The sequence below is a fragment of the Bos indicus x Bos taurus genome, chromosome 2 (genome assembly GCF_003369695.1).
Source record: "Bos indicus x Bos taurus breed Angus x Brahman F1 hybrid chromosome 2, Bos_hybrid_MaternalHap_v2.0, whole genome shotgun sequence".
Classification (NCBI taxonomy): domain Eukaryota; kingdom Metazoa; phylum Chordata; class Mammalia; order Artiodactyla; family Bovidae; genus Bos; species Bos indicus x Bos taurus.
In genome coordinates this window covers 120007358-120030172 of record NC_040077.1, presented here as the reverse complement: position 1 = coordinate 120030172, position 22815 = coordinate 120007358, and the positions used below count along the sequence as shown (strand labels likewise).

The 22815-nt window shown below is 55.3% G+C and overlaps 1 protein-coding gene across 1 annotated transcript; it reads right to left on the bottom strand.

Annotated features, from left to right (window-relative positions):
• Positions 1 to 2540: 2540 nt before the first annotated feature.
• LOC113881253 (uncharacterized protein C6orf132-like) lies at positions 2541 to 8383 on the bottom strand. The gene is made up of 5 exons (XM_027524138.1): positions 8189 to 8383; positions 5087 to 5176; positions 3794 to 3983; positions 3407 to 3501; positions 2541 to 2955 (listed from the first exon to the last, which is right to left on the bottom strand). The coding sequence occupies exons 3-5, from the start codon at positions 3972 to 3974 to the stop codon at positions 2572 to 2574; spliced, it is 660 nt and encodes a 219-aa protein (XP_027379939.1). The 5' UTR covers positions 3975 to 3983; positions 5087 to 5176; positions 8189 to 8383; the 3' UTR covers positions 2541 to 2571.
• Positions 8384 to 22815: the final 14432 nt, after the last annotated feature.

The window sequence follows — 22815 nt, the reverse complement described above, 5'->3', positions numbered from 1 at the left end:
GGGTCTTCAGCAAAAGCCTCTGAAAGGCTGTTTCAGGGTGAGGACACTGGGGCCTAATCCTTTCCCATACCCCCTCAGCCAGCAGGCCTTGGCAGGGGCTGCAAAGCCCCAGTTTAAAAAAAAAAAACAAAAAAAAAAACAGGGGAGCAAGCTGGAATCTTCCAGGCTGCTTGGGATGCTAAGGTTGCAGTGATGTGGGGGTGGGGCTGGTCCCTGGAGTACCTAGCGTCCCACCCTAGGGCTCTGGTGCATCTGCCGCGGGGGTGCTGGTGAGTCATGCCTGTCAGTCTGACAATAAAGCCGGGCTCCATGACTCTGGCGGCAACAGAGCATCCTGCCCACCTGTGGGCACACCCAGATTGCATTTGCTGAAATAAATTGCTGGAGAAAATAAATCCTGCACACATGATTAATGGGAGGCAGGGAGGCAGGCAGCCGCCACAAAGAGCCGCTGGGGAGCAGAGTGACAGTCGGGCACAAAGCCAGCACAGCCGTGGGGCCTTCAGGAATGGGCTCTGGTGACTGCACAAGCCACCAGGTCACCGTGGCCCTGGCACTGCCACCAAACAGGGTGTCTGAGGCTGCAAGCCAACAAGACCCCGGGGGCTCTGACAAATCCCTGGCTTGACTCTCCACCATTGCGGGCAGGGAGAGGGGGCCGATCCTGAGTTTGGAGCCCCCCAGACCTGGGCCTGACTGTTCCTGGTGATGGCAGCTGGTGGGGGGTGGGGGGCGGGCTCCCATGGGCCTGAGTAGGGAAGTAAAACCAAGGTCTCAGGAACAGAGACAAGGCCAGTGATAAGTCCTTGATGAGTCCTTGACCTCATCTCTGAGCCTCAGTCTCCTCATCTGCTCAATGGAACTAGTACCCATGCCTCCCACATAAGGGGGCTGGGAGTCGCAGCTGAGCCCATCTACCCACGGACGTGGGGCACACAGGGAACTGTACCAGCCAGTGAAGGCATAGTCAGCATCTCTGATGTGCCTATGTTGCTTCAGGGACTGGGGTACAGTCCCTGCGCACATGGGGCTTTTAGGCTGGTGGCAGGCAAATGTTGACGAAATAATAACTGTACAGTATATGTAATTTCAAATGCACAAGGTGCTGTGAAGGAGAAGACCTGTGTGCTGGAGGACACGGGCAGGGGACTGACAGTCTGCGGGTAAAGACAGGCCTCCCCGGGAAACTGAACACAAGTGAATGTGTGGCAAAAACGCAAAAGTTCAGCGGTGCATTCTGTTGGTCAGACTGTGGAGAAAGTCTGGTCATTGTCTGGGGAAGGCAAACAGTCCAAGCCCCACGCAGGGCAACTAGAAATACCTCTCAAGTACCTACCCAAGTGACACATGCCATCACTGTGTGACGAGTACTCTCTCTCAGGGCATTTTATCCTGCCTATCCATACAAAAACACTTACGAAATCACGGAGGTATAAGGATGTGTTCTCTGCAATGTTGTTATTAAGAGTCAAAAAGGAGCAACCACCTAGGTACTAATCAAGAAAGGACTGGATTACATAGACTGTGTATAGCCACACAGGGCTTCCCTGATGGCTCAGACAGTAAAGGATCTGTCTACCAATGCAAAAGACTTGGGTTTGATCCTTGGGTTGGGAAGCTCCCCTGGAGGAGGGCATGGCAACCCACTCTAGTATTCTTGCCAGGAAAATCCCGTGGATAGAGGAGCCTGGTGGGCTACAGACCACGGGGTCCCAAAGAGCTGGACATGACTGAACATGCATGAAGCCACACAATGGAATACTACACAGCTGGAAAAATGAACAAGGGATCTATTGTTATGGAAAGAATGTCAAGATAGATTTAGTGAAGACAAAGTGTACATAATATGCTTCCTTCTGTATGAGAATGGGTGGGTGGGGGAATAAGAGCATAGATTTTAACTTTGTGCTGAAGACGTCCTAAGAAATTAATAAAAGTGCTACTACTACTACTAAGTCACTTAAGTCGTGTCTGACTCTGTGCGACCCCATAGACGGCAGCCCACCAGGCTCCCCCGTCCCTGGGATTCTCCAGGCAAGAACACTGGAGTGGATTGCCATTTCCTTCTCCAATGCATGAAAGTGAAAACTGAAAGTGAAGTTGCTCAGTCGTGTCCGACCCCAGCAACCCCATGGACTGCAGCCTTCCAGGCTCCTCCGTCCATGGGATTTTCCAGGCAATAGCACTGGAGTGGGGTGCCATTGCCTTCTCCAAATAAAAGTGCTACCTGGCAGGTATTTGTGGATTGGAACCAGGGGCTTGGAGACAGGGTTGCCGGAAGGCTTTTTACTTTGCATTGCTTTAATTTTTGAATCAATCCCATGTAGATATTATCTACTGAAAAGCAATTGTTAAAAATAATGTTTAAGAGACTTTGTTTCTTCCTGGAGGATTGCGGGCTCTCTGGTGGAATCTGTGGGGCAGGACTGAAGGAACCAGAAGCGCCTGGGGCGGATGTTGGTCCCTGGATAAACTTACTGACTCTAGGCCCGCCTTCAAGCTGGAGTGGCGGGAGAATAAAAAACTCTGGCCAAACAAACCAGCTTTGAGAGCAGTTTATTCATCCAACCTTCAGAGAGGGATAGGAGCTGGGGGAACGGGGACCACAGCACAGCACTCTGGGTCCTGTGCTCGCAGGATGACAGAGGACTTCGCGGGTAGGGCTAGGGGGTGACAGAAGCCTGGACCTCGGATGCCCGCGGGCGCAGAGGGAGCAGGATCGCGCAGAGAGGGTTGGATGAGACGCCCGCCACCCGATGGGGGTTCAAGAGAGAGAAAGGGTGCGCGGCTCCGCGGGCCACGTGCTAGAGCCGGGGCTGAACCGCAGACCGTGCACACCCGGACCCCGAGGACGCCCCGCCTCCAGACCGACCGGCCGGGTGGACTGGGGGGCCCACGGGGAGGCCGAGCAGGCGTGTGGCGCCTCCTGGTGGCCCTCCGTGAGAGACGCAGGCCCTGAAGAACCAGCAAGCCCTGGATCAAGTTCCAGCTCCCCCGCACCCCAGGGAGGAGTAGGGGGCTAACTAAACTCACGGGTCTCACAGCTGGAGGACAAGGGATTCGAACTGGGGAGACTCAGGGGGAGATCTTGGGCGGTTGAAGGAAGACCTCAGTGAGGGGGGCTACCCCAGGGACCACCGCCTGCGCGGAAATCAGTTTCAGAAGCGCTGCCCCCTACGACGACCCCCATGCCCCCCCAAATCCCCTCCCTCTGGCCTCCCCAGCAGAAGGGCACAGCTGCCTGCCTAGTGTTCTTCTGGGGTTCAGGGAGTGAGCCTTCAGTGTTTTCTGCCCTTGCCATGTATTTCCACCCTACCTCTCCTCTCCCCCTTTTCCCCAAGACAGCTGCTCTCTGTTCTCTGCATCCTCCTTTATCTGCTTAAGCCCCGGACCTGGGCAGACTTACCCATGTGTAAAATCCCGAGTGAGCAAAGTGTAGGACCAGCCCGCACAGATGAGGCTGAGTAGGACCAGAGGGCAGCGCTGCAGGAGAAGGTGGTGCTGGAAGGAGGTGGGTGCAGAAAGCGGAGATAGCTGGGCTCCTGACCCCCTACTCCCTGGGACATGGGGCCCTGGGCCTGGGATTTGGGGCTCCCCCTCACCCCATCATCATGCCTAAGCCTCTCTCCTCTGGGAGGCTCCCAGGCCTTCCCTGCTTCCCAACTAGTGTGTGTGCGCATGCACGCACACACACACACACACTCACACACACACACACACGCATACCAGCTTGTGCTGGTCCTCTGAGCAGAGCCTCTGAACCAGGCCACTCCGGGCTTTATCAAGTGCTTACATGTTTTGGCTCCACTGAGCCTAAAGATCTGCCCAAACTGAAGATGAGGAAACTGAGGCTTGGAGAGGTCGATAGCTTTACCAAAGTGAGTCAGGATTCCCAGGTCTAGGCACAAAGCCCGCTCAGGAGTAAAACAGGTTGTGGGGACTTGCTCCAGGTGTCGTCTAGCTGACACGGTCATGGCTGGGGCCTGGGGGAAATATGACAATTAATGACAATTTGTGAAGTTCGCTGAACCATTAGGATGCACCAGACCCCATTCTAGGCATCCTGCAGGAACTGACTCGGGGAGCCCTCACAGAAGCTTCACGCTGAAGGGGCTATAAGCATCCTACTTTACAGATGGGGTCTGACAGAAGCACAGCGAGGTCACACAACCTGCTGGGGTCATGCCACAGAATGGATGAAGCTAGGACTTGGACCCAGGCAGGCCAGATCTGCTGTCTGGGCCAGCACCTCTAAGGTCATGGGAGAGGGGCAGGCCACCCCGAGGTCTGTCTCTGTCCTTCTTGCTTGCTCTGAACCATCTTGTCTCTAAGTCCTATTCTGGGCTTGCCCCATCTTTTCCTCCTCCAGAGTCCCCTCTACCCAGCAAACGCTGCCTCATGGGGCCCAGGCTATTGTGTACCAGGGGTTCAATGGGCGGGGGTGCTCCTTGAATGGTGTGGGAACTCGGAGCTGGACCTTACCCTTTTGTATTGGCCCCCTTTCTCCATAAAACAGGTGGTCCATGTGGCTGGAGGCCTTGCCCGTTGGCCTAAGCCAGTTCCAACAGGGCCACCACCCTACCCAGTGCCCTCCCGGCCCAGAAGGCTCCAGATCAAGTAGAGGGACATCGAAGACCAAGGCCAGCCTTGAAGCCAGGCCTCCAGCCTGGAGGCAGAGTCCCCCTTGGTGTTTGGCCTGCCCCGCTGGGCTGCGGCCCTGGCTAAGGCATCCTTGCCCTGTACAGAGTACAGGCATCTGGCCTCTTTGCACACCCCACCCCCACAAGTCTCCATCCCCCCTACCCCCCAGCCCCATTTCTTCTCTCCCGGCTGTATCTGTATTTCTGGGTTTCTCTGTGGCCTGTCTGTCTCTCTCTCTGCCATCCCGTACCCCCACCCAAGGCGTCCCAAGCCCTCCTCTCTCAACCCCTCCACCCCCAGGCCCCCCCACCTTTCCAGAGCTTGGTCTTCAGGAAGGCTCCTTCTCTCCCCAGCTCTCTTCCCGGCCTTGCTGGGGGCGGAGTGGGAGCAGGAGCACATTTCTTGTCGTCCAGGCTTAATATCTTAATGCAAAGCCATTACTCACCCGGAGTCCAGGCAGGGCAGGCCTCTCCCCTCCTCGTTTGTCATCCAGAGTGAAGCCTCTGCGTTGTTCCTCGGGGATCAGATTAAGGCACTGACAGGCCGGATGAACAAATTTAGCTGCCAGTGCCACCGCCTCCTCACTCCCTCCCGCCCCAGCCTCTCAGGCTCCGGGTCCCTTGAACTTTGAGTAGGGGGAGGTCTGAGGCCTCAGGCAGTCCTGTTTCTTGGTTCTGGTCCTCCTCACCTGGCAGGGGGTTGAGGGGTGGTGGGAGATTTTCTACTGAGAGAGCGAGAGAGAAAAGGAGCTGGGTCCAGAGTGACCAGGACCCCTGGGAGCTATTGAACATTTACTATGAAAATAGAACAACCAATGCTATATATGTTGTCCTTAAAGCCTACCAGCCTTGTTTGAAGCCTTTTACTTGTCTGTATTCACTCATTCAGGCCTTGTAACAACCCTATGAGGCAGGTACCATTAGTATCTTCATTGGCAAAGGCTCAGAGAGGCTCAATGACTTGCCCCAGGTCACACAGCTAGTGAAGTCTATATGTTAGTTACGGTGCTTTACATTTTTGTTAATTTTCTCAGCACAATATCTGTGGAAACCAACAAGGATCTACTACACAGCACAGGGAGTGCGGCTCAGTATTCTGTAATAACCTAAGTGGGAAAAGAATCTGCAAAAGAATAGATACTTACATATATTTTAAAATCTCTTAATACTGTAATGATTCAAGAGGGGATATCTAATCTGACATTGTCATGAGTAGAATACCTATTATGTAAAAATCATGGTTATAATAACAATAATTTCAGCTGAAATAAAGGCAAAACAGTATCTGTGGAGATGGATTAGTGTCATTACCCTCTTACAGATGAGAAAACTGAGGTATTTGCCCAGATCTGGAGCCCTCTGGTGCGGCTCTGTACCTAACTCTGGTCCTGCCCTCCCTTTCTCTTGCGTCCCAAGGCCAGGCTTGTCTCTGTACTCAGCCGATTTGGGGAAAGCAGTAATGTGAGCCTTCCTGGCTTGGGCTGTCTGCCCCTCAGCCCCATCTCTGGAGCCACATTCTCCATCAGAGCTCTCGGTTTGCAGGGGCAGAGTTCAGAGTAACCTATCTTCCTTGCCCCTCTCTCTGGCCTTGTCACTAGGCATCTGCTGCCTGGAACCCAAGTTCCAAAGCTGAAAGCCAAGAGGTGCCTCCATGGGAGGGGCAGAGGAGGGGCTGCAGAGCCCACCTGGAGCCTTCTTGCTGCCGCCTGGACACAAACTCTTTCCACTTTCCACATCAGCCTGGTTCCCATAGTAACCACTGGCTTGCTGTCTCCTAGCAACTAAGTGGTCCTCAGAGTGGGAGGCAGAGCAGTGGAGAGTGGCTGTCATTTGAGGCCAAAGAAGTTGAGTTCAAATCCCAGCTATGCCAGGTCATAGCTGTGAGGTCTTCGGCAAGTCACTTAACCTCTCTGAACCTCTGTTTTCTCATTTGTGAACCTCTACTTTCTCATTTGTGAAATGGGATATTGTTCAAGGATGAAGAATTTACAATTAAGTTGATCATCTGGGAAACTGTGAAGCTAGGCAAAAGTGTGGAATGAATGAGAGAGGGCCAGTGGGGTACTAGTGAGTCTGGTAGGAGCAGAGGAAGGTGGGGCCTGGGTTCCAGGTGGGAATCTGGAATGGGTGGGTCTCCCCACATGAAGGACCCTACCTGGCAGCCCCTCTCAGACTCCCTGACCCTTCAGACCACCACAGTCCCAAATCCGATGCTTTCTCTCATCAGTTACCCAGGGACCCTTCTAGAGGAACCACATCTCGACAACAGGTCTGCCTCCTTCTTAAAACTACAAGGTATAGGCTACAAGAATTGGATAAGTTCTAAGCCCTGTATATATGTTATTTAATTTTACCCAATAAGACAGGCTTTTCAAAAATTCATCCCAGTGTCAAATGTGGAACCTAGGACTCAGAGAGGTTAAATTACATGGCAAGCTCTGGAAGCTGAGGGGAGACACAGCCGAGACTGGAATCTCACTTCCTAAGTCTTTCCGTATTTCCGGGGCTGTCTCCTATAAGTTAGGAAGGAAAGAGTGGGCGAGGGAGGGGTCACCTAAGGATGGAGGTGCGAGGAGAGGGAGGGAAGGGGTTCCAGGACAGGGCCGGGAGCGCTGAGGTGAGGGACAGGCTCAGGGAATGGGACAAGGAAAGCTCCCGGGCGCTCCAGCAGTTGGGACAAATTGTCTGGAGGCTGGCTCCTCATCCCGAGGTGCCCGGGGGAAGCTGGGGGGAGGGAGGGACACGGGGGGAAGGGGGAGGGGCGGGAGGCCACTGCCCTGGGGACCGGGAATTAGCCGCGTTTCTCGGCACCGATGGGCGGAGCCGAGGGTGGAAGGGAGGCGGGCAAGCTCAAGGGGCAGGTTGGAGCCTTCTGCCCGAGAGCCCCTGGATGGAATCCGCAGAGGTCTGGCTTCTGGCCAGCCCGTCAGCTCCCCCGGCGGGCGCTGGACTCTTTTCTCTGCCCTCGATGGATTGGGAGGGACGGGGAGGCCAAGCGGGACAAGGATCAATATCCGAGAGAGCTCGGACTCCCGGCCCCTGTTTGGGTGCGCATCTCCCAACCCACGCAGCTGAGCACCCGCCATGCGCCCGCCCAGCCCCCTTCTTGGGCCAAGGCCGAGGTCGCTGCTGAAGCTCGGGACGCTTGATTCAATTAACTAATTCCCGACAAGACAGATGTGCAATTCCGCGTCGCCTGCCACGAGAGGAGATGGAGCTCCCCGCGGGCGGGGGTGACGTCACGGCTCGGCGGTGACGTCATGGGCGCCCGCCTGGAGTCCCATAGCGAGCCGGCCCGCCTGGGTCTCTGCAGTGTGTGCTTGCGTGTGTCCGCCTGTGGGTGAGAGTGCACGCCTGTGTCTCCGGGCGCTGCGCCCCGTCCCCCCAACCCGGGCAAGGACGGGCTCCGAGGTCTCCAATGGGTCTACGATTTGGTCCAACTAGGCTGACCCCTAAGAATGCAACCTGCCCCTCCACTCCTCCGCTCCTTCCTCCTCTTTGCGCTCTGAATTTGCCTCCCTCCCCAGCCTTGCTCCCGAGTCTCTTACCTTGGTGGAGTTTTCTGGTGAGTGTGTGCAGTGAGGCCAGCGCGTGTGCCTACACACCCAGGCATGCACATGCGGGTGCACACAGGGCCCACTCGGACACAGGTGTATGCCCACAGGCGCAGGCTTCCAGACATGTATACACAGTGCTGCCCTGGTGCACAGAAAGGGACCCAGGGGACCACAGCAGTCTCCCAGCTACACATCCACACCTGTGCACACATGCACTGCTCTAGGTCAGACTGTGGGGTCCTGCAGGCACCCCCCCAGACCTGCAGCCCCCGGCCCCTTGTGGGAGGGGAGCATTGAGGAAGGGGTGGCAGGGCGGGAAGGGAGGCCCTGTCAAGGACACCAGCAAGGAAAGGGGAAAAAAAAAATGAAGTGGAAGAAATAAAATCAAAAGGCTTTTAAGGCTGCTCTCCCCAAGTAGTTGATGTCTTGGCTGCGATTGCCGGCAATGAAATATTGTGCTCTCTGATCGCTTAATGCAGGGAGCCCCGCAGCCCCCCTCCCCCAACCCAGAGGCAGTCCCCTCCCCTCTGCTCCCTCCCTCCTCCTTCCCTCCTCTCCCATCTTCCCTGGCAGATCTGCCTCCTGGCTCCCGGAAGGGCCCAGAGAATGTGGTGGAGGGCACAGCTGATGCCCACTCCCAGCCTGGCACCGGCCCCAGGACGTGCTCAGGAAGCCACAGCTGGCATGGGGGCCCCAGCCCAGAGCCTGGGCAGGAGGGACGAGCCAGCTCTGGGCTGGGACCCCAGCTCATGCCTGGCAGTTGTGCCCAGGGCTCTCTCCTTGAAGAGATGCTGGGTTTGGGGACTTCAAGCCAAGGCACCCACAGCCAGGAAGAGAGGGACGTGGAGACCCGTGTCCTGACAGGGATCCCCAGCACCCTGGAGGGCTGAGGCTCTTGGAGATTGTGTGCGTGTGTCGGGGGAGGGGGTTGGATAGGCTGGGGTGTGTGGTTGGGTGGAGGGAGCCCTGGCCTGATTCTCAGCCTTTAGTTAGAAACTGAGCTCAGGAATGTTTTAAAGACCTGGCTTTCAGCCTCAGCTCCATCACTTCCTGGCTCTGTGACCTTGGGCCAGCTCTGAGCCTTCTGTGCCGGAGTCCCACACCGGGGAGGATGGAGCAAATAATAGAACTGGCCTCAGAGGGTTATTGGAGGATTAGAAGAGAAAATATATGCAAAGTGCTCAGCATAGGGCCTGTGCACAGGGAGGGGGTGCATAAGTGGGGCTAATTATCTCTGTAATCTCCCCACCGACTCCACTCCCTCCATGCCTGGACTTAGAGGGGCCTGAAGCAGCCTCAGAGGTGGTGCAGCCCTCCACCCTTCTCCTCCTCGCCTCCTCTCACCCTTGCTTCCACACCCCACCCCACCCCCAGGCAACTGTTCTCTGCGCCTTTCTGTCAGGGCAGCCAAATTGGCCAAATCTCTGTAATGCTAAAAAATTGGCCCATTAGCCGGCGGAGAGCATGGACAGAAGGGGAGAACGGTGTGCATCCCTGCCACAAATGTGCGAGGAGGGGTGGGGTGTGCAGGGAGCAGGGGATAGGGTGGGACTCCAGGTCTCCCCAGCCATCTAGCAAGGCCCAGGGAATGGGCAGCTGCCAGTGTGTGTGTGTGTGTGTGTGTGTGTGTGTGTGGCTGGGGCCCCACTCTATGCCAGACAGTCTGCTGGGGGCCTTCATAGCATCACTTCATATAATCCCAGCAACAGCCTTGAGACTTTGACCCTGTAATTATTCCCATGTTGCAGATGAGGAAACTGAGGCTCGGAGACAAGAAGTTCTCAAGTAAGGTAGCTCTGTGCATGTCAGGGAGAGGACTTACACCCTGGTCTGGGACTGCTGGCCTCCCAGGTGTCCTGGTGACCCCCAAATCCACCAGGAGCCTGGCTCCTGAAGTTTCTGCCCTGTTTCCTGGCCCTGCCCATCGTGGGGTTTCACTGCACTGGGGCAGGTGACAGACCCAGAGTTTACCTTGTTGGGATCAGCCACACCCAGCTGCTCCTCAGTGGAGACAAATGGGGTGTGGGAGGAGTCCTGGGTGCCCAGAGGAGGACGCTGGAGGGAGACTGAGGGCTCCAGCCTTCCCTGCTGGAGATGCTCCAGGGAGGACCACCTGGGCATGATCTCAGACATTATTGTCCCTGTGTTTGGATGAGGAAACGGAGGCTTAAAGAGGCCAAGTGATGTGTCCACAGCTAGGAAATGGTGATTAATCCATATTCATCTGACTCCAGAGCCTGAGACGTTTAATCCTTTTGCTTCAGCAATGGAAAGCTACCTCACCGGGTGTCATGTCCTGTTCAAGGACAGCTTTAATCCTGAAATTGTTTTCATTCACTCTTTTATTCTATAAATATTAAGTACCTCCGAGTAACAGCACTGTGGTCCGGGGACACGTGATGGGTAAGACCCTTCCCTGTGCCCGGCCTGGCTGCTGCCTGCAGCTCCCTCAGACCTGCAGGCCCCGGGGAGACCCTGGCAACCTCTGTGCTACTCGGCCATCTCTGCTATTCCCATCCTCTCTTGATCTGCTGACACACAGATGCTAGTGTCCCCAAGCTCTGTGTCACCATGCCTGCCCTTGAGAGGCTGAATCGACTGCAAATGGTTCCTTCTTCTGCAGCCCCCAGCCTTCCCACTGCCATCAGACCTCAGGCAAGGCAGCAGGTACCAGCTGTCCCCTGAGGATTTGACTGTCTTCTTGCCCTCCCGAATGCCCAATACAGTGAGGTCCATTCTCCGGGCCAAAAAGAAAAAGGCTGGGAGGCTTGGGAGCAGCCTTCTCTCCTGGCTACCATCTAGTCCCGTGTCCTGAGATATCACCAAGGGCGCTGCTGAGCTGCTGCGTGCCCTGCCCCCCTGTGCAGCCACCGCCTTGCGCACTCCAGGTCCGACTGTTCACCCCCGACTTGGCCACCACGTGCGAGAGATAAATGAGCTCCCAGAGTTGTGGTCCAGAACATGAGGGGATACTGAGGGAGATGGAGCACTCTAGCCTCTGTCTGGCTGGAGACAAGATTAGAATCCAGTTTCTCAAGTCATTGACTCCTTTAGATCATTTTCCTCCTCCAGCCCTGGCAAAGGTCAGCCACAGGGAGGCTTGGACAGGACTGCCAAGGCCCAGCAGGGCGATGGGATAGCTGGTGGCTGCTAGGTTCTTGGAAAGCTGGGCCAGGGGGAGGGCAGGCCTCTGATTGCTAACTCCTGGGTAGACCAGGTGGCTCTCTCCCCACAGCCTTTTCCCCTTGTCCTCTGGCTTGATTCCCTAGGCTCCTTGACTAAGAGGTGGTGATGTATATTGGTTATGACTTTGGCTTTATTATTGGGCCGTTTTTAGTTCAAGCTCTTCCTCTGCTACTTGCTAGCTTTGGGACTTTGGGAAGCTCCTTCCTTATAAGCCTTGGCTTCTCTAATGTGAAGTGGAGGAATAATACTGGCACCTACTTCTTGGGTATTATGAGGATTCAATATGATAAAGTGTCCGTATTATTGGACTGTGAGAAGATCAAACCAGTCAATCCTAAAGGAAATCAACACTGAATATTCAGTGGGACTGGTGCTGAAGCTGAAGCTCTAATACTTTGGCCACCTGATGCAAAGAGCCGACTCATTGGAAAAGACCCTAATGCTGAGAAAGATTGAGAGCAAGAGGAGAAAGGGATAGCAGAGGATTAGATGGTTGGATGGCATCAGTGACTTAATGGACATGAGTTTGAGCAAACTCTGGGAGATAGTAAAGGACAGGGAAATCTGGCATGCTGCAGTCCATGGGGTTGCACAGTCTGACGTGACTTAGCAACTGAACAACAAGAACCATTATTAGAACAGTTCCTGGTACAGTGATGGCAATCACTGATGGCAATGGTGGTGGTGGTGATTTTGATGGAATTGATGACGATAATTGAGAAAGTAATGGTGATGATGGTCATAATTGTCATGATGATGGTGGTGATGGCAATGAGGGTGGGTGGAGATCAGATCAGATCAGTCGCTCAGTCATGTCCGACTCTTTGCGACCCCATGAATCGCAGCACGCCAGGCCTCCCTGTCCATAACCAACTCCTGGAGTTCACTCAGACTCACGTCCATCGAGTCAGTGATGCCATCCAGCCATGTCATCCTCTGTCGTCCCCTTCTCCTCTTGCCCCCAGTCCCTCCCAGCATCAGAGTCTTTTCCAATGAGTCAACTCTTCGCATGAGGTGGCCAAAGTACTGGAGTTTCAGCTTTACCATCATTCCTTCCAAAGAAATCCCAGGGCTGATCTCCTTCAGAATGGACTGGTTGGATCTCCTTGCAGTCCAAGGGACTCTCAAGAGTCTTCTCCAACACCACAGTTCAAAAGCATCAATTCTTCGGCGCTCAGCCTTCTTCACAGTCCAACTCTCACATCCATACATGACCACAGGAAAAACCATAGCCTTGACTAGATGAACCTTTGTTGGCAAAGTAATGTCTCTGCTTTTTAATATGCTATCTAGGTTGGTCATAACTTTCCTTCCAAGGAGTAAGCGTCTTTTAATTTCATGGCTGCAGTCACCATCTGTAGTGATTTTGGAGCCCAGAAAAATAAAGTCTGACACTGTTTCCACTGTTTCCCCATCTATTTCCCATGAAGTGGTGGGACCAGATGCCATGATCTTCGTTTTCTGAATGTTGAGCTTTAAGCCAACTTTTTCACTCTCCATTTTGACTTTCATCAAGAGGCTTTTTAGTTCCTCTTCACTTTCTGCCGTAAGGGTGGTGTCATCTGCATATCTGAGGTTATTGATATTTCTCCCAGCAATCTTGATTCCAGCTTGTGTTTCTTCCAGTCCAGCATTTCTCATGATGTACTCTGCATATAAGTTAAATAAACAGGGTGACAATATACAGCCTTGACGAACTCCTTTTCCTATTTGGAACCAGTCTATTGTTCCATGTCGAGTTCTAACTGTTGCTTCCAGACCTGCATACAAATTTCTCAAGAGGCAGGTCAGGTGGTCTGGTATTCCCATCTCTTGAAGAATTTTCCACAGTTTATTGTGATCCACACAGTCAAAGGCTTTGGCATAGTCAATAAAGCAGAAATAGATGCTTTTCTGGAACTCTCTTGCTTTTTCTATGATCCAGCGGATGTTGGCAATTTGATCTCTGGTTCCTCTGCCTTTTCTAAAACCAGCTTGAACATCACGGTTCACATATTGCTAAAGCCTGGCTTGGAGAATTTTGAGCATTACTTTACTAGCGTGTGAGATGAGTGGAGATACTAATGGTGAATTTGGCAAAAATTATGGTGGCAATAGAGAAGATGGTGATGATGCTCATAGCTGTGATGGTGATGATCTCAGCGATGATGATTTGAGTGGAAATGAAGATGATGGTGAATTTGGAGGAAATGGTGATGATGATAGAGAAGGTAATGGTGATGCTGCTGCTGCTGATAATGGATGGTGATAGAGGTGCTGATGGTGGCAGAGAGGGGGATGATGAAAAGGATAGGGTGATGCAATTTCTGGCTCACAAGAAGGAGAGAACAGACGGAGAGAAAGGGAGTATGAAACAGGTGCTGATCAGTGACCTTCCACCTGCCCCACTCAGTGTGGCCCAGATGTTATTAGCCCACCTCCCCCAGCCAGCCTAGGAGAAGGGAGGGGCTTTGCTTCTTTCCAGCCTGACACTGACTGGGCATCAGTTTGGGCTCTCATCTGACCATAGCCTCTTGGCCTAGGCCTCTGCGGAATGTCTGCCAGTCCCGATGGGCAGGCAAGCCCTGGTTCTCCTGCTCCAAGGGACTTGTCAGCAGGTGACCATGGTGTCCAGAGTGGCAGGCATGGCACTGTGCATGGGCCTTGGACAGGGCTAAGGCCCAAGGTTACGGTTCTTCCCTCTGAGCTCTGAGGAGGGTCGGGGTAGGGCAGTGGAACTCTGGCAGGCTCTGTAGGAGCGGACAGTTACATGGCTTGGAGGGTCAGGTTGACATAGTGCTTCTGAGTTTGGTATCAGACCACTTCCAATTCTTTTCCACCACTGATGAGCCAGGGGGTCTTTGCAGATTCTTAATCTCTGAGTCTCAGCTTTGTCACTGTCCTGACACACGGGCTAATATGGTATCTACTTGATAAGAGTTATTTTTGTAATAATCCTATGAGTTAGGAGCTCAGCAAAATGCCTGGCATCTAGGAGGCACTCAGGAGATGTGGCTTTTGTTGGCTCTGCTGGGCTGCACAGATCCTGGCCAGGGCCGGACCCTGGGTACTCGTGGGCTGGGCCTGGGGCCGGGCGGTGGGGGTGGGGGGCGTCTCCAGCCGCTGGGCCTCCTGGCAGGCGGGCTGGGTTGGCAATCTGGGCTCAGACGCCCTACCTCCCCTTTCCCTTCCTGGCCGCCCTACCTCCCGTTGCCTTCCTGTGCCAGGCGGCCAGCCCTTGTTTGCCCCCACCTCCCAGCCTCCCCCTGTGCCCTCTCCACAGGCTGGTGAGGGCTCTGACGTGTGAAATAAAAAGGGATTTTAATTACCTCTCAGCAAAACAGCAATTAGAGAGAATCACAGCACAACAGCAGTCCCCTCCCCCACTCCCTCCCCCTGCCAGGTCCTCTTTCCCCCCTTTTTCTCCAGCCCCCACCCAAGCTCTGGGGCTGGATGAAACAGGATGCCCTCCATTTCAGCCCAGACCCCTGAACCTCAGGGCTGGGGCATGCGTGGCAAAGGGCAGGAGGTGGTCTGTGCTGAGGGCTGAACAGGGATGTCTCCAAACCTTGGAGGCAGCCAGCACCCACCCACCTCTCTGGGGTCCTTGTGGGTCCCCCCAGGGACATGCACCCACTGCATGTGCCCTGGTCCACACCCGTGTGCATGTGTGTCTAGCACGTGTGGACACCCGTGTGTGCATGCAAGCGTGTCAGCAACCTGGGGCAGTGCAACCCTCAGGATGAGCCTGCCGCGCTGGGAAAGCAGCACTGCTTCCAACAGGCTTTTAAAATAATTGCCTGTGACCCTAAGCCGTAGCTCTCTGTCCTCTGTCCGCCGGCCGCCCCTGCCCCCCTGGCCCCCGCTGCCAGGGGTCACTTCTCCGTCCATCGTCCATCGGCAGAGCCTGGGGCACCTTTGCTGCATTTAGGGAGGGGGCCAGGGAGGGCAGGGCGGGGTGTTCCCACAGGTGGCCTGAGTCTGGGGGCGGCCGGTGGTGGGTGGCTGATTGAAGCGGTAATTGCAGGCAGCAGGCCCTAGCTAATGCATGTTATGATTAAGTCCCATTACGAGGGAGGCCGCTCAAGCATGGGGGTGGGGGCGGGGGGCGGGAGGTGGGAGGAGGCTGATGGTGTGGGGGCCTGAGATGGGGCTGACTGACAGTCTTTCTCATGGGGAGGGGGAGCAGGCAGCCACTGTCGCCTCTGTGGTCCCCTTCTCCTCCAGAGCTGCAGCGTGCCCAGCTGAGATGGGAAAGCCAGAGCCTAGAGGTGGGAAAGGACCAGTCCCACCTCACACCCCACCGAAACACGGTGCTCATTCCTGCGCAAAGGTCTGAAAGCCCCTATTCTGTTCTCTGAGGGGCCCCGCTGCTTGTGGACAGTGGCCTTTAACCCTGGGGTTCCTGAGGCTGTGTCGGGTCCTCAGTAACCATCAGCCCCCCAGTCTCAGTGCCGAGGAACACACGTCACTGGATGGCAGAAGCCAGAATGGCTGCAGTTGAACTGCTGACATCAGGGACCCCAGTCCCACCCCACCTCACTGGGAGCCACAGGTGCTATTCAGAGACCCCTGGCTCAGATGGTAAAGAATCTGCCCGCAATGTGGGAGACCCAGGTTCGATCCCTAGCCTGAGAAGATCCCCTGGAGAAGGGACTGGCAACCCACTCCAGTATTCTTGCCTAGAGAATCACATGGGCAGAGGAGCCTGGCGGGCTATGGTCCATGGGGTTGCAAAGAGTCAGACACCACTGAATGACTCACACTTTCACGCCCACTGGGATGAGGATAGAGCAGGCCCGAGCCCACCTGCCCCTGGCTATGTGGGCCCTGAGGTCTGGCCTACTTCTCCATGGAAAATGGGCCGCATTTCTCTTCTTTCACAGAGGCCCAGAGAGGTTGTACAACTTCCTCCAGAACACACAGTAAGGGCTTTGTGTTAACCTAGTATTCCAACCTGGTCACTCACCAGCCACGTGACTTTGTGACAGTCACTTCATCTCTCAGGGCCTCAGCTGCTGCCTCTACAGAATGTGTGTGCACAGTCACTGAATCATGTCCGACTCTTTGTGACCCCATGGACTGTAGCCCAGCAGGCTCCTCTGTCCATGGGATTTCCCAGGCAAGATTACTGGAGTGGGTTGCCATTTCTTCGGTGATACACATAGCACGCACTCCGAGAATTCTGAAGATTAAAGGAGATAACTTGGCGCTTAAGCCCAGGACCTGGCCTGGGAGTCAGCCTCTCTTATTCTTACACGAACTTGGCTCTTTTGCTCATATCTCCTATGATAGGCACAATTCTAAGAGGCCCCTCAAGATCCCTGAACCCTGGTGTACACACGCACTTCTCTCTGCTTTTCAACCAAACATAAATCCAGGTACTATTATGAAGGGATGTTGCAGATGTAATTAAGATTCCAAATCAGTTGACCTTAAGATACGGAGATCATCAGACCTAATTACAGCAGTTTCTCGGGCTGGTGTCTGAGAGGAAGACAGATGCAATGCAGGAGAAGAATTCAGTGTTGGGGAGACTTTTCCACTGATGACTCTGGAGTTGGAGGGGCCACAAGGCATGGGATACCGCTGAGAGCAGCCCCTGGTTGATGATCAGCAAAGGAGGGGCACTTTGATTCTCCAGCTGAAGGAACAGAGTTCAGCCACAACCCCTGAGCTGGGAGAGGAGCCCGGGCCCCAGAGGAGACCCCGGCCGTAGCAGACCTGGACCTCGGCCTTCTGAGGCCCTGAGCAGAGAATCCAGCCATGCTGCGCCTGGACTTCTGACCTGCAGAAACGGGGACAATAAACTTGTGCTGTTTTACGTTGCTACGTTTGTGGTGATTTGTTATCTGGTAATAGAAAACCAAGAACCCACACTGGCAGTTCGGGCAGAAGGCCCTGGGACATCCCACTAGGAGGGAGCTTGGTGCCAGGCTGAGGGAGGCCCCAGGTGTGGCTGCTACTTGGGATCTGTGGGTGTGTGCCCACTGCTGGTACCTCTGTGGGGACAGAGCCCCTGCCTTGGGCTGTAAGGGGTGGAGGGGAGGCAGACCCTTGGCAGCCAGGGTTCCTGCTTGTGGGCATGCCTAGGGCTGGGGCTCCTGGCATCCTGCTGCCCATCCTCAAATATGACCTATCACTGCATCCGGAGGATGTCTCAGGGAGCCCCTGGCCATGCATCACCCCACAGCCTGGGCTGGGAAGGCCTTAGGTAGAGATGGGCATGGATATTCATGGTGAGCATAGGTGTTGGATAGGAGCTCTGATTCTGGAGTCTTACTCTCTGTCCCAAAGCTCCTCATCAAGGACAACTCCCTCCAAAAGACACAGCTTAGAGGGGGGCCCTACCCAGGGCCAGGCCTTGGGCCCAGCCCCCTGGAGTCCCTCTGAGTCCTGCTGTTCCCTCCCCTCTGCAGCCCTGCTTTCTCTCCTACAAGGGACAGTTAGTGGCCTTCGCTTTAATTAGCTAACGATCCCCTTCAGCTCCAGTCACTTGAAAAGATGAGAGGGTGCTGGGGGAGGGGACCTGAGCCCAGTGACCCCATGAGACAAGGAACAGGCCCTTAAGGGCATGCTGGCTTCTCTGGGCTTAGCCCAGCCCGAGCCCCCTTCCTGGCCAGCACAGGCAATGGGTTGTGGTGATCCTGCCAGGAATATGTGTCCCAGGCTCCAGGGTCCACCTCCCTGTTCCTTACCCCCTGCCTCTGGGGCCTTGTATCTGGCAGCAGGAGCTGAGCCACCTGTTGTGGCCTGTCCGTCAAACAAGGGGCCTGACTGTCAGAGCTTGGACAGAGCATGTGCACAGGAGCTGCCCCACACATGTTACTGTGGGGGCTCCACCACAGCTGTGAAGGGGCTGGTCCAGATCTGAGCAGCTGCCTGGTCCACTCAGCTCAGGCCTTGCACTGGGCTCCATGGTGGCCACGAGGGTCACCTCTGTCTTGCAAGGAGAGGCACTCAGGCAACCTCACTCGGATGGAGACCTGCTTGACCCTGGGGACTAACGGGGTGTGGGAAGCTTGAAATGGACCTAAAGGAGGACAGGAGGGCTGGGGACGAGGCACTCGGGCAGAGGGTGGCAATGTTGTTAGATGGTGGGTGAGGACTACAGGAGATTTTTCTCTTAATGAGTCCCAAGTTGTTTTTATTTAGTAGCTAAGTTATGTTGTACTCTTTGCAACCCCGTGGACTTTAGCCCGCCAGGCTCTTCTGTCCAGGGGATTCTCCAGGCAAGAATACTGGAGGGGGTTGCCATTCCCCTCTCCAGGGGATCTTCCCAAGCCAGGGATCGAACCCAGGTCTCCTGCATCATAAGTGAATTCTTTACCATCTGAGCCACCAGGGAAGCCCAAGTACATTGTAGTGGGTAACCTATCCCTTCTCTAGCAGATCTTCTCGACCCAGGAATTGACCTGGGGTTCCCTGCACTGCAGGTGGATTATTTACCAGCTGAGCTACCAGGGAAGATCCCAATATGCTTCACAGTTTAAGTCTTTGAAAGCAAGAATGTATTGGAGACATTCCTGGTGATCCAGTAGTTAAAACTGGATGTTTTCACTGCAGAGGGGCACAAGTTCAATCCCTGGTCAGGGAATAAGATCCCACATGCCGCATGGCACAGATGAAAAAAAATTTTTTTGTATGTTTTTCTTATAAGAGATAAAAAGCTGTTCTAGAGGTTGGCAGGTGACACCAGAGAAGAATATGCCCAATGGGGATGAAAGCCTACCACAGGGAGGACAGGAGAGGGGAGGAATGCCCCCTCTGTCATCTGATGGGCCCCAGAGTCAAGGAGAGATGTGTGTGAGGGCTGAAAGTCTGGGCAGGTTTGTAGGTGAGGGCGCTGCCCCCAGTGTGAAGCTGGCCCTAGGAGATGCTTCACATAGGCTGCTCCATGTGCTGACCACAGCCATGTGAGAACTTTCCATGACTATCAAACATGTCATCTGTTCTGGACTCTGGACTGCACAACTGGCTAAGATGCAGGTGGTGTGGTGGGTGTCCAGGGAGGGCAAGCCCCCAGCCACGGAGGTGGCCCAGGACCAGAGAAGAGAAGCCGGCATCCCAAGAAGGATGAGTGGCAACTGGCCAATAGAAGAGGTGCTGGGAGAGGGCTGTTCCAGCAGCCGGAACAGCAAGTGCTAAGGCTCTGAGGTGAGCGAGAGTCTCCCAACAGAGATCTGGGAAATGACAGACCAGAGTGACCTACTTCCCCTTCCTTACTGGGGGAAGAGAGGCAGCGGGTAGGGAGACAGAGGAGAAGAGGAGAGAAGGATGGGGAGAGGTCACTGCCCTGGGGCCACTTAGGTGCGAGTTCTCTCCTGGGGGTGAGGAGAGGCACTGGGAGCTGGAGGCCAGTGGGGAAACTGGGACAACTATCCAGGTTAGGGTGGGCACAGCAGCGTGTTGGAACCTAGCGGAGGAGCTCAGCTGGAGGTCAGCACTGGGGAGACTCTGGAGCCCAGCTCAGTGAGGGCCAGGAAGCTGGGGAGGAGAGGGACCAGAGCAGGTAGCCCCAGGGCCACCCTTTCAGGCCCAGGAATCTGAAAGCAAATGGAGAACAAGTTCCCTAGCGCTTTGCCTGATCAGGAGGGGACCTCACTGGGAGCTCAGGCAGGACTGACAGGTGCTAGCAACAGAGAAGGAAGAATGAAGGCACAGGCTGGGTGGTGGGGTACAGGGCCCCTTGGGGTCCCCCAAGGGCTGCTGCGGGCATCCAGCTTTCCAACAGGAGTCTGAGCCAATACAGTGATGGCCGCCCAGCAGCTCCGTCCTTTCCCCGCCCCCTCCCCGCCACCCGGGCCACTTGGGAGAGTCATTTCATTTCTCAAATTAAAAATCCATTCTGTGCTGTGAATAATAGATGGGATGAGCCCTGGGAGGCTGGGAGGACAGGAAGCTGGTTGGGGGAGACGTTTTCCATGGTGAGACAGATCCTGCAGCACTCTTGGTGGGGCAAGTGGACTGGTGGGGTGGGGTGGAGTCAGGGGGCATCTCCCAGAGCAGAGGCAGGGCTGCGGGGTTCAGGTTTGAGCAGCAGGCAAAAACAGAGGCACAGGCTGTCCCCATACATACAAGCCAGATGGGTATAGAAATGGGTCTGATCACCATAGGCTCCAGGTGGGGCCAGGCTGGCTTCAGGTCAGCAGCCCTCCTGTGAAGTCAAGCACTTAGCACCTGACTTGGTGGAAGCTGAACAGACCTGAGTCCTCAGTGTGGGCACACAAGGGGTTGCACCCCTCCCCTAGCATCCAGACCTGGGGATGTCCTGCCCAGCGTGGGGGGGTGCGTGGCTGCCATCTGGGAAGGAGAGAGGCAGAGGGTCCCCCTACCTCTGCCCCTAGCGCTGCCCCCCTTTCCGTCTCTAACCAGCTCCCTTGCTGCCCACCCACCCCCCAAAATGGGCATCCAGCTGCCTCCTCTGGGCTTGGCTCTGTCCTGTCATCCTCCTGCTTCTCAGTCAGGGAGTCATTTTGACAACAAGAAGGGACACTGGACACTGGGAGCCTCAAAAGGAAAGTGAGGGAGCTGGAGGCCAGATACCTACCGCCCTCCACTCACCTCCACTCAGCTTTGCTTCCTGAGGAGGACAGAAGTGCCTGGGAGGCAGGGCTGGTCACTCTTTATTGGTGGGCAGTGCAGGGGGTCTAGGACTGAAGGGTCCTGGGCCCAGCCCCCACTCAGTCCCCATGGGCCCTGGTGGCTGCGCTCAGGCCTGGGGGAGCCTCTGGGCTGGGGGTGGGGGTGAGGTGCTGTACAGAGAGAGGAGATGGAGCCAGGAAGACAGGGTGGCTGGGCCAGGGCAGTTGGGAGGCAGATGAACGGATCAATGGCAGCTGAGCATGTGCATGAGGGCTGGCTGTGAGGGAGGTCCTATGGCTGACCTGGGAGGGAGGGGGGATGGAGGAGGAGCGGAGGGCCTGGGTCGCCCACCCCCCAGTGGCTGGAACAGCAGAGTCCCTGGGGAAGCATGTTTGCCTTTGTGCCTTTCTGTCGGAAGAGAGTCAGCTCCCTGAGACAATATCCATTTTTATATTTCTTGGAAATTTCACGGCATTCATTTCAGGGAAAATAAAAGCTGTCATTGCTGGAGAAATGATACCAATCAGGGCCTGAAAAGGCTGGAAAATTATCCTCCTGGAGACAAAATGTTGAGGGAAAAATGCAGATTAAAAGCACAAAGAGACACTTTACCATGGTCCTGCCCTCCCCTCCCCCTGTAAGGAATCACCACATTTTACATAACTCCACCTTCCCTAGGTGGAATTAATTGAACCCAGGAAGAACTAACTCACGGGTCAAAGGAGGACTGTGAAATGGCCAGAGATGGAGGCAGAGAGTATCCAGAGGGGTAACGCAGAGGTGGACACAGAGACAGACAAGGGACAGGCAGGGTGTGGGCAGAGGTGGCCCCTTAGGGCCTGACTGATGAGCAGCCCCAGGGAGGGGACTGGACAGTGGGTCCTTTAGTCCCCGCCTTACCGTGGTTTATCTTAGATGGGGCCCCATGGCAGTCTCCGGCAGTCTCTAACTCCATTTAGGTGAGTCCTGCAAGCTGGAACCCTCAGGCCTGGCAGCACTGGTGCTTTGTGGGGTGCCCTGCTAGGGACCGTGGAAGCAGAGTGGGTGGACAGCTCAGGGCAGAGAAAGCAGAGACTCCGGAAATGGTATCATTCACACGAGAAGCAAGCCCTGAGTTCTGTGTGTCCTGCAGGGACCAGGCCCTGCCGGCACAGTGTGGAGTGAGGTCTGGCAGCAGCAGGCCGTGTCCAGGGGCTGGGAGTCGTGGCAGGGAGGTCCCACATTGAAAAAGCAAGTTGAGGGACTTCCCTCCTGGTCCAGTGGTTAAGATTCCATGCTCCCACTGTGCAGGAGACAGGTACAGTCTCCAGGAACTAAGATCCCATATGCCATGCAGCACAGCCAAAACCCTACAAACAACAAACGCAAATGGAACCAGAAGAAGTGGGTGGATAAATTCATAGTCCCCCATGCTGATCTGTCTCCCACCTATCCAAATGCCAGGGTCCTGAGGTCCAAGGGCCTGTTTGAGGCAGAGCCCGCAGGCTCCCGGAGCTGGCTCCTGCAGGGTGGGTTCTTTCATAACTTTCCAGTCGTTTTCTCCCCCATGGGCCAGGGGCTTCCAGCGGGTACCACGGCCAGCCAAGTTTTGAGGGAAGTGCTGAGTCTGGCCCTGTGGCCCCTTCTTGTAGCAGTCTCCAGAACCCTTCCCCCATCACTGCCAACCAACACCCAGGCGCCCTCGGCGGGGGTGGGGAGGTGGTGTTGGGGGGGGCGGTGGAGAGAGCTGGGAGGTGGGCCTGGGCATGGACAGGAGCTGAAGGAGAGGACTGGGAAACCCCTGATTGAAAGCACTCTGGTCCAGGCGGTACCGGCACTATTTCAGCGCGCCCCACAGCCTATCCGTGAGTCCTCCCTGGACGGTGCTC

Coding starts and splice junctions, on each gene's coding strand:
- LOC113881253 (XM_027524138.1), bottom strand. CDS start 3,974: ATGACCGTGTCAGCTAGACGACACCTGGAGCAAGTCCCCACAACCTGT. Junction 3,502..3,793: donor GCTCAGTGGAGCCAAAACAT/GTAAGCACTTGA, acceptor ACCTCCTTCCAG/CACCACCTTCTCCTGCAGCG. Junction 2,956..3,406: donor ACTCGGGATTTTACACATGG/GTAAGTCTGCCC, acceptor CTGGTTCTTCAG/GGCCTGCGTCTCTCACGGAG.